Consider the following 11,369-nt stretch of genomic DNA (forward strand, 5'->3'; position numbering starts at 1 on the left):
TTGGGAACATGTCATTGCTAGCATATGAAAGACGAGCTTTTATAGGAAAAATCTCACAGATGACGCCATTGTTGATGTCGTGTTTCGTATCTCGGGCAATTGCACGCTGCAACCAATCTGCACCTGCATTGTCCAACAGAAATGGGAGCATGTGTGTTATGGGACACCTCCGATGCCTAAGTCAAATTCTTAATTTGTGGTGGAGACAAATCCAAATGTCTGTGTGAGAGAGCTCCCTCCCCCTAGGGGGTGGGTATATATACCTGGTGTTGTGGTCCCAGGTGCCTGTATGTAGTAGCATATTGGTGTACAAGACGTGGCCCTGACGGTGGGCGATCTTCTACCTTGTTGGTTACGGTCATGCTATTTCGTACTCAAATTGTACTGCTAACCTTTCGCTTTCCGCCAAGCGACAGGTGCGGGCCATGCTTGATCGTGACTATTCAGATTGGCTCACACCCATTCTTGTTGTGGCGTGTCAATTTTGTCGAACATTAAATGCGGTGTGCAGATGTCCTGACTTGCGCTTCCTCGCCCTTCCTACCATTGATCATCTGGAGGGGGTAGTGGCTGTTTCTAACATTGCATGCTAGGTTTGTCAGCCATGGAGTGTACCAGACCCTCTTGCTCGAAGCTCCCACGTTTTGTGTTCATAGCCTTGTCATTGGCCACTAAGCCTCCCGGCTCGGGCCCACCTTTCGTGTCTGACCCATTCCATCCTTTATCTCGATTTTTCCATCGTTGGGTTGTCCCGAGGCCCATCTATACCCGGGGGTTACCAAGAGCCTTGAGATCCCTCTGTGGGCCAGGTCCTCATGCTCTGGCCCCCCATCATAATAGTTTATTTACAATGTTAGACGAGAGTATCACAAATTCATATTTGAACAGTATCAAATAATTATTAGCATAACTAATTATGGTGTGGTCAAATCTTATTGTTTTTGGCATCAAAATCATTATCTTCTTTTCGGATAAAGAGTATGGGTGTAATCGGTCTAGTTTGGTCCATCAGTTTTGTCAAATCGGGCGGTTAGCTATTGATTCGGTTCGTCCATTCAGTCTGATTCAGTCCATGAACATTTTTTTGACAGAAAAATTAATATAAAAATTAATTAAATTAGTAAAATTAAAATTAAGTTATTTATTTAACATTTTATATATAGTTAATAAATATTAAATAATTTTATTATATATATTATCAATGGTGATTATTTGGATGAAATTACATAATTAAATTATACAATTACTATATAAAATACTATATTATATATATACACACACATTGGGTCAGTCTCGGTTTGGTCCGGTCCAAAAAAACCACATCCCGGGACCGACCTATAAAACTATCGGCCTAGTCCAGTTTGGACCGAACCATTAGGTCATGTCGATTTTTCCAGTTCGGACTAATAGTCTTACAGTCCTATAAAAGGAGATTGATTGAGGGTCTAAATTTGAAAATTTCTATAATTAAAAAAGAGTAGTGTTACATGTACATTTACTTTTACTTACAAGTTTACTTACAATACTCATTTTATTATTTTTTTTAAATTCAAATTTTGAGTTTTAAATTTCATGATTTTCAGCATATCTATAAATGACACGTGGATAAATGAATTTTTTGTAAATTTTTTTCAAATATATTTAGCATTTTCCATTAAAAAAGTTTGAGTGAAAATTAATAAAACTGAATTAATACTGCATAAAATGATAGAAAACAAAAATAAATGAACGGAAAAAACGTAAAAGAAAAAGTCGGGTGCGGTATTTCTTGAGAAGAAAGACAAGGCTGCGACTCTCTCGTATTTGAAGCTCCAAAGCACAGCATTTGCAGAGGGACACAAAGAAGAAGCAGAGGACGAAGAAGAAAAGAAATCGGAACAAAGATCAGACAGTATGAGTAGCATAGGAACGGGGTACGATCTTTCAGTGACCACGTTTTCCCCAGATGGCCGCGTCTTCCAGATCGAGTACGCCGCCAAAGCCGTCGACAACAGCGGGTAACTCTCTACTAATCCTACCCTTCAATCCCTCGATTATATCTCTCTTGCCCACGTTTTCTGGTTCGAGAGCTACAAATCCTAGGGTTATTAGTCGACCTGAGATTATCCTAAAACAGCAGAGGCATTAGTTATGGATTCATAAACGTTTTCTTTGTTTGGTAATTTTAATTCTTGTTTTGCAGGACTGTCATTGGCATCAAATGCAAAGACGGGATTGTACTGGTAAATATCACCCTACTGACCTACTTGTTTGTCTATTGGGCAGCTTCTGATGCTTTTTTTTATTTTGGTGTGGGACTTTAGGGTGTGGAGAAGCTAATAACATCGAAGATGATGCTACCCGGTTCCAATAGAAGAATTCATTCCGTTCATCGCCACTCCGGCATGGTATCACATGTTCCCATTTTCTCTTGCTTTGTTTCCGTTTATTTTTTATTATTTATTGTGACTTTTTGATCGGATCTTAATGCTGCTATGTGGTTTTCTTGTATAAATTTTTGTAACATTTCAGTTTCTTAAACTTGGTTATGTCGGTTGTTTTCCGTATTTCAACGTCGTGAATGTCCTTATCTGCTGGTCCCTTACGAAGTGTGATCCGTTTCATTCCAAGCTACATTGTTATTCGAAATATGTAGCATTATTACATAGGTTGCCAAGTAAGGGGTAGTTGGACATTATTACTTCGAAATAAGGGGTAGTTGTGCTGCTTTAGTTCTTTGGAGATTAGCTGGATTTGGTAAAGTGACTTGGACATTATTTTTGTCATTCTTCTTCAGAATAGACCTTTGCTAAGGCAAAGATATAACTAGAAGTAAAGAAGATGTTATGAACTTAAGAAAATTATTTTTCCCAACGTTCTTTAAATCGTGGCAAAGAGAAGAGAGATGAAGAGCTTGTTTCTCTTCAAGGGAGCTGTCATCCAAACAGAAATTTCTTCTAAAAACTGGATGATGAGTTCAAATTTCATCTTGTGAATTGGACCACTGTATGCACCCTGTTCTAATAAGGTGGACTGGGAGTGAGGAACTTATTGGTTTTTAATAAGGCTTTAGGAGGGAAATGGTTATGATGCTACCAACAAGAAAGGTGGGGCTTTGTGAATGGCAATGGTAGATACTAAATCTGAAGGGTCTTGGGGTGGATGGTGTTCAAATGAGGTGAATGGTCCTTGTAGGGTGGGTTTATGGAAGCATATACGAAGAGGATGGGGGAGCTTTTCCGTACACCCGCCTTGTGGTGGGCGATGGCTCTAAAATCAAATTCTAGCATGATCCTTGGTGTGGTGACAGGGTTCTCAAGGAAGTATATTCAATATTCTATGGTATAGCGTGTGTGCAAGAAGCTTCAGCTGCTGGTCTCATACACCTATCCGATTTCCTAAATGGAATGTCACCTTCTTCAAAGTTGCTCAACATTGGGAGATTGACGCATTCGCTAAGGGCATGTTTGGGTAATGAGATGAGATGAGAATTCTGTGAATAACAGTGAAATGGTTTGTGAATAGTAGTAAAATAATTTGAGTTAAGATGTTTTACTGAGTTTTGGGAAAATAGAGAGAAAAAGTTGTATAAAAATATTATAAAGTTAAAAAAATTGTTTGAATATAACTTTTATTATTTTTGTTTGGAAATTTGAAAAAGTTATATTGTTTTTGTCTTTTGTTTGGAAGTTTGGCAAAGTTGTAATAATTAGGTAATGATTAGATGAAAAAGTTAAAAATTTGAAATTGAAAAGTGCATTGTATATGAGTGATGTTTGGGAAGGAAATTATGAGAAGTTTTGACATTTCATCTAACTTCCCAAACAACCCCTAAGTTTTACAGTGTTGTCTACTCCATGTGAGTGAGGGTGGAGAGATAGACAAGCTTATTTGGTGTCCTTCCCAAGAAGGGAAGTTTATTGTCAGCTGTTACGACAAGTCTTTCACTATGCATACTGCACTTACATTCCCATGGAAGAATATACAGAAGACCAAGGCTCCCCTAAAAGCAGATTTTTTTGTATGGACAGCTTCTTTGAGGAAGATCAACACTAGAGATATCTAAGGAAACGTCAATTACTTATAATTGATTGATATTGCATGTGCAAGAAGATTGGGGAAATGGTGAATCATTTACCCCTTTGTTGTGAGGTTTTCGTGACCCTATGGCATGATTTCTTTTCTAGAGTTGGACTAGCTTCGATGCCAGAAGAGTAGTTGAGTTCCTTGCAAATTGGAGAGTCTTACGTGGTAATCCGCAAAATGCAGCTATATGGGAGATGGTGGTGGCTTTGGACAAAAAGGAATGCAATAAGTTTTGAAGATTGTGAGTGGTCAATGGAAAAGCTTAGAGTTTCCTTTTTAACACATTACTCCATTGATCAATTGAAATATATTTCAATGGCTTGAATCTCCATGACTAGGTGCTTGCTCTTGTATATGTCTCATGTACTTGGGTTATGCCTATTGCAATTAATAGAACTTATCGTTTACTGATATAAAAAAACATTGGATCCCTGTTTTATGATTTTTTTGGATAAGATCCCTTTTTTTATTAATGAAAAGCTGCACATACTAGCAATCCTAACTCAAAACAAATCTTGAAAGTTCTTATAAAAGGAACTCAAAACAAATGAAAAAGCAATAACAGTTCCTACTACACTTTAGGGCTCCAGAAAAATAGACTGTTAGACTCCTTTAGAATAGAATTGTATCAGACCTTCCCTTTGAGAATGTCTTTGCCCCTAAAGCTGGTATTGCAACTTCTTTCGTGTTGGCTAGGCTTGTTATTAATCGGTCACAAAAATTTTTTTACAACTATGGCTGGTCCATACTTTCAATCCTTTTAAAACATAATCCCTTTTTCTCCTTTGACCAAGCTCTGCAAGTTAAGTCTCTATACTTGCTATCATACCCTAGAGAGACCTATTCCAGTTTCCAATCCTGCACCAGCTTTGTGAATGAGATGCTCCATCGTGAATTACCATTGGTAGTCTAGTGAAGATCATACTCTGATGCCTCCTTGAAAATAAAGAATCTCAAAAATTATGGGAAGACTTCCTTCAAGGCTTGATCTACACACTGAACATCATATCAAAAGAACAATCTTGTTATCTGTTGTGCCACTAATGAGAGGTTTTATTCCTCAAGACTAGCCCTCAAAAGATTCTCTTACAGCACATTATTTTTCTGGTCTATTGTTTTTTACTTCAATGGGGTTAGTTTTCATGATTTTCTTGTATCCATTTTAGTTCCTAAATCGCAGATAAGCGTTCTCTTTGTATACCTCCTTTGTACTTGGGCTACACCTATTCTCTTCTATTAATAAAAAATTATTTTACCTATAAAAAAAGTACTAGCTGTAAATGATTTATAAAGGCCATTCTTTGAAGTGGTAATCTTTGTGCAATAACCAAAAACAGCTTTTTGCCTAAACTCACAGAATATATAACCAAGGCAATGAGGTTGGAAGGATAATTGTAGTGTTGATTTGTTTTTCTTAAATGAGCTACTGTCCATCTTAGCCTTATCCAGAATCTTATGGTTTGATACTAGATTGTTGTATATGCTTACATTATCCCAATTACAGGCTGTGGCAGGATTAGCGGCAGATGGGAGGCAAATTGTTGCCCGTGCCAAGTCTGAAGCGACTAATTATGAAAGGTTTGTATTTTGTTCTGGAAATAATCATGGTCACATTTCTCTCCCCTGTAGCTCTCTCTGTATGTGAACGTAAATCTTTCATTATTATTATTATTTTTTATCTTCATTTACTTACTATCCTTTTTGCAATTCACAATTAAGTTAAAGTACAAATATAGTCGTAATTAATTGTGACCATGCTACTTGAAGAAAGCATCACATTCACCTCCTCTTCCTATTCCATGCACACTATACCACTTGGACACTTTGCTTCATATAGAATAACCTTCAATTGTGTGATATCTTGATTAGTGCTATCTAGAATCCTTATTTATTAAGATGATGTTGAATATATCATTTCATGCAATTCATAATAGATGTTAGACAAATAATTCTTTTGAATCCACTTGTAAATCTTCAGAGGAATTCTACCCTTAATCATTGGTTTATGGTCTTGCCTTTCTATTTCTTTTATAGAATTTCTAGCTCCTTTTTTTTTCACTAGTTAGGTGGATCTTCCTGTATACGTCCTGTGTACTGAGATAATACAATTTTTCTTATCATAAGAATTGAGAAGATGGGCAATTTTTTTGTGTTTTAACTGACTCAATTCTGACTGCTTCTCTCTCTATATTTTATTGATGACCATTGAGTTGATTGTGTGAAGTTCTTCAAAACCGTCTACATCTTTATAAAAACAGGTTAGCATGTAATTTTTATTTTTCCCCTACGATGGCCAAAACTTTGGTTTCCTGTCACCTTGTATATGTCGTCTACTGAAATGTATTACAACAAATTGTCTCTTCTCCTTCTATAACACAATTAGGTGCAACTCTTCCATCAGTTTTATAAATAGCAATAGTGCTTAGGTTTGTTTAGTGACCCAATGGGCTTGGCGCCCCCTACTTCTTTGAACTCAATGGGCTTGGATGTGAAAATCCCCTTCCTGGCTGAACGATGCCTTTGGGTGGGGGGTCTGTAAATTTAACTTCGAAAGATTGAGATAGAAGACGAGAATTGATTTGAATGTGATTCTTCTTCTTTCGTGACTCCATAGCAGTCGTAATTGTAGCTGGGATCGAGAATGTATCACAACGTTCGCAAAAGCACTAGGTTCACTTTAGCGGAAATGTCTCCTAGAGCCTAGGTGCCAAGGACAAAGCGCAAAGCGTGTAACTAATGAAGTAAAGTGCACATTTTCAGAAAATGATTTATGATGAATTTTAAAAATAGAATAAGGTTTAAAAAGGCAAATAGCCTATTAACTCCATTTGTTATAGTGATGCTAATTAAAAGATATTAGTATATTGATTAACATGCCAACGAAGTGAGCTTAATTAAATAAAATTTAAAAGGCATTTTATATAATTCTCATGTGCTTTACAAAATATACACAACCTTGATATTTGATAGCCATAATGAAAATGAAGTGCATGGCTGGTTTAATACATACCTAGACGAAATGACCTAAAAAGCACAATAATTGTAGTTATTGAAGCAATCCTGAAGTATTTAATCATCCTCATTATTAAGCATAGAACCATCATCATTGTTTTTCTATTATAAGTGCATAGGACCATCTTCATTGTCATCAAAAGATTCGTAAAATCTCATCATCTTCCTCATCTAAATTAATTGTCTAGAAAAAGCGTAATAATTAAAACTAATTTATCTTCCTCATCTACATCTAAATTAATTGTCTAGAAAAACCATAAGAATTAAATCTATTTGTTTTTTCAAAATCTGCAAAAGCGCTAGTCACTAAAAAAGCATTCTTTGGTAAATGCACTTTGCTTTTGGCAGGCAAAGTGGGTGATTTGCACTTAAGTGCACTGTTACTAACTCTAGTATTCTGAAGGGTTGGGTTGGGTCGTGTTGGGTGGTGGGAATTTCATCAACCCTCTATCGCTTTCTGCATAACACATGACAGGTCTTCTAACCATCGGGATGATGGTGGGAGTTGACATCTTGGGTAGACAAGGAGGGCTTTAGCTATACCTGACTGTCACTTCTTTGAGATTCCTTAGCAGTAGAAATAAATAGCTGCTGGGTGCTACAGAGTATGACTCTGCAGCAGTTGAATAAATGGTTGCTGGTGTGCTAGATTGTATATCATAGGGTCACAGATCTAGTGGTTGGAGTTTTGCCAGCACATTATTGACTTCCTGCTAGGCATAACCCAAGAGAAAAAGTCACTCCACAAAGCAGGAGCTATTTCGCAGGGGAGTAAAAGATTATCTACAGACTCCCCACTCCTCACACACATGCAGCACTACTCAATCAAAATGATGTGTTTTTTCCTTGGATTGTCCAGGGTGAGAATCCATTGGATAATTAGTCAATGCAAGTAAATAAAGTGGACTTTCTTACCTAGTTTCTTAGGCTTATAATCGATTGCAGAACATGGTCATGCACTCATATGAATGTTGTTGCTGGATACAATAGGTAGGGCATGACTGCCTATATGATACACAACATTTATCCTAAGGTGGGAATAAAAAGTTCCAGTCTCATGATTCCTTGTTGAGTAACTAGTGTGTGAGCGCATCTATATAGAAAATTTCTTATGGTGTGTTTGCTTTCTTTTGAATTCATGTGTACTTTTGAATATTTTGTTCTACATGGACTTGGTCTGGGTTATGATGGATACATGTCCAATTTCTTGGTTTCAACTTAGTGCGTGACATCTTTTTCTTTTTGCTTTTCTACTTTGATTTCTTCTGGTGACATTCTCATGTTTTGTTTTCCTTAGTTTTGCCATTATCTAGAAATGGAGAGTAAATAGTTCCTTTCCTCGTGCTTAAAATAAGCTAAGCATTCATTTTGAAGGATTTTGATAGTATTTTTTAAACCAGAGTTGTGGGATAGGTTACATTAGGACTGCCTGCACCTCGAAAGTTGCAAACAATTTGTTACTCTGTAGTTGGTTGCTATCACCTACTTTACATTATAGTTGCATTTCAGACCTCATCTGCTATGTGACGTCTGCTACCTATGGCGTGCAGAAGAAGCCAAATGTATTTTCAAAAGGCTTCAAAACCTGTATTGAGCATGTGTTTAACCTGGATGGCAAACTATGTTTCCTGAAATTGGCACTTAGAGTGGTAACCATCAAGTTTTTATATACGTGATTGTGTATGCATTCTGGTATCGTACATGCCCCTTTGTACTCTTATAAAGTCAAAATGAGATCCACAATTGAACGAATACCCTATAACTTGGTCCAAGGTGTTACCCCAATAATTCGTTGCTGCACATCACCCTTTTAAATTGTCACAAGTTTGTCTCATTTTGTTGCAACTCTTGTGCAGTGTCTATGGGGAACCAATACCTGTCAAGGAACTTGCTGATCGTGTTGCTAGTTATGTGCATCTGTGTACACTTTACTGGTGGCTGAGGTTTGATAAGATACCAAAATTCTTTATTCATTATGATTTTTTCTTCATTATATTACGTAAGGGAATATCTAATGTTATCCTGCAGACCTTTTGGATGTGGAGTTATTCTTGGAGGCTATGACAGAGATGGACCACAGCTGTACATGGTTGAGCCATCTGGTGTTTCATATGTGAGTTTATTTTGGTCTTTTGTGGCAATAAGTTTGGCCATCAATCCTCTTGCTTTTGCATCATCATTATCTGTTACAGTTGATTAGTTTTATATTGTAGTTCTCTTTACTCAATGTGTTTTTGGCATTTGATACAGAGGTACTTTGGAGCTGCAATTGGCAAGGGCAGGCAGGCAGCTAAAACGTATGTGATTATCTGTTTATCAAATTCTAACTGCAGCTAAATCATGTCATTATGACAGGAGAATTTCATTGAAATCTTATTTTCCAACTGTTACTAACACGGTGCTAATTTTAACTACACAACTTTCTGCCTGCCCATGGGCGATTGCATCCCAACCTGACTTAGGTTTGCATAGGAGATCTGCTACAGCTGCTTACATGAGAAGTTTAAGCTACATGTACTTAAACAGGATTATTTTCCTGTGTTTATTAGTGAAAATCTTTTCCTGGTTGTTTGGATGGGAACTAAGAATCTGTTAGTGTCATTGTTGACCGTTGAAAGGAGCAATGTAATCATGAGTCTTAACTAGTTCATCATTATATGGTTGAATATCATAATTGTGAGCATTCATTGTTGAATAATACCCAATTCTTTTATTATTCTCATACTAATATCTTACAGGAGTAAACCAGGAGTGGGACATCTAATGATACTAAACTTCTGTTTATAAGGATGCTGGCTTGGGTATTTTTTTTTTTTTTTTTTTTAAGTCTAGATCAGGGCTGCTGTCGTGTTATGTTATGTTATGTTTAAATTAATGACTCCTAAAACTTATTTTGATTATATTTTCTGAGCTAAAATACAATAAAGTGATAATGCTGATGTAATTAAATAATGTTTTTCCAGAGAGATCGAAAAGTTGAGGCTCTCAGAGTTGACTTGCCGTCAAGGGGTTATTGAAGTAGCCAAAATGTGAGTGTCCTTGCAGAGTTTTATGTATAATTTTCACCTTGCAATCTTGAGATGCCAACATATAGCTCTATAATTTTCCTTTCTATTTTAGGGATGATAAAGGAAAAAGGAATTGTAGCTCTGATGTTCATTTTCTGTTGAATCCACTGTATTCTATTAATCAAAACCGTGATTAGGAGTTTGTGAGAGAGGGTCATGGAGTGTGGCATCATTGGAGGTGTGCAATAAGGTATGCTAGAAAGTAGGAAGGCAGTCCTCTCTGTTTGTGTGGTGGTTGTTGGGGGTAGGGCGGGGGGTTTAGAAAGGGTGGGGGGAAGGATCAATGAGTGGTGACATATATAGAGGTGAACGGCATTCTTTCAGCAGAAAGAGGAATATAGGGTTTTACGGGGGTTGGAATTCTGAAAATGTATGATAGACCGGAATAATAGAGGCATGAGAGAGAGAGGTTTTGTACGCCCATTTTAACTTTTAATAGGAAGGAATATGATGATTATGTATTGCATTTTTTTTTTTTTTTAATTTTAAAGTAGATAGATGTATGTATGAGATTTTTTATTGGGGGGTTTATATGCTAAGCAGCATTTATGGAGTACATGATGAGGCGAAGGACAAAGAGTTTGAATTGGAAATGAGCTGGGTGTGTGATGAGTCAAACCGTCAACATCAGAAGGTATCTCTAAATTTCAATTGCAATAAACAGCTTGTTGATACTGCACGCTCTTCTGTGTCACCCACCCATGCCTTCCCATGTCTTGTGCCTTCCATTTCATGCTTAAATCATTTTCAGGTTCCGGATGAGCTTTTACATGAAGCTAAAGCAGCGGCTAAAGCGGCACTGGAAGAAATGGATGCTGATTAATGGAGCCATATCCCTATTGTTAACTCTGGTTTTAATATTTGCACTTCAACTTCTTCTTGTGATCATTCCATAGATCCGTTATGGATAGACTGCTTTGCTTTTCTATTGTTTTAAACCATTTATCTTTATTTCTGCTACAGCGTTTTAGATGAAATGGTTCATTTTTCCAATTTAATGGCAGGCCAAACTATTATTTTCTAGTATTAATACAACTTTACGTCCAATCTTTTTTGTTTTTCTAGAAGTATTATTTTTCATAATTTTAATTATTATCCTCATCATATTTGCATGTGACATTAAATAAATTGGCCACTTAAGCTGTTTGTTTGTTTGTTTTTTTGTTTTTTTGCTTTTTTTAAAATATTTTTTTAAACATTTTTAAAAAATAAAAAAAAATACCA

The 11,369-nt window shown here is 36.5% G+C and overlaps 1 protein-coding gene across 1 annotated transcript; it reads left to right on the forward strand.

Annotated features, from left to right (window-relative positions):
* Window positions 1-1,709: 1,709 nt before the first annotated feature.
* Window positions 1,710-11,143, forward strand: LOC121266045 (proteasome subunit alpha type-3). Its single transcript, XM_041169741.1, has 10 exons — window positions 1,710-1,997; window positions 2,183-2,222; window positions 2,304-2,387; window positions 5,570-5,643; window positions 8,934-9,020; window positions 9,106-9,190; window positions 9,328-9,374; window positions 10,041-10,106; window positions 10,689-10,779; window positions 10,897-11,143. The coding sequence occupies exons 1-10, from the start codon at window positions 1,894-1,896 to the stop codon at window positions 10,966-10,968; spliced, it is 750 nt and encodes a 249-aa protein (XP_041025675.1). The 5' UTR covers window positions 1,710-1,893; the 3' UTR covers window positions 10,969-11,143.
* Window positions 11,144-11,369: the final 226 nt, after the last annotated feature.

The sequence above is a fragment of the Juglans microcarpa x Juglans regia genome, chromosome 5D (assembly GCF_004785595.1).
Source record: "Juglans microcarpa x Juglans regia isolate MS1-56 chromosome 5D, Jm3101_v1.0, whole genome shotgun sequence".
In the NCBI taxonomy this organism is placed as follows: Eukaryota; Viridiplantae; Streptophyta; class Magnoliopsida; order Fagales; family Juglandaceae; genus Juglans; species Juglans microcarpa x Juglans regia.

Excerpts from the sequence above, each read along its gene's own strand:
- LOC121266045 (XM_041169741.1), top strand. The coding sequence starts at position 1,894 with ATGAGTAGCATAGGAACGGGGTACGATCTTTCAGTGACCACGTTTTCC. Across the intron at positions 2,223-2,303 it reads GCAAAGACGGGATTGTACTG|GGTGTGGAGAAGCTAATAAC; the intron begins GTAAATATCACC and ends GTGGGACTTTAG. Across the intron at positions 9,375-10,040 it reads GGCAGGCAGGCAGCTAAAAC|AGAGATCGAAAAGTTGAGGC; the intron begins GTATGTGATTAT and ends ATGTTTTTCCAG.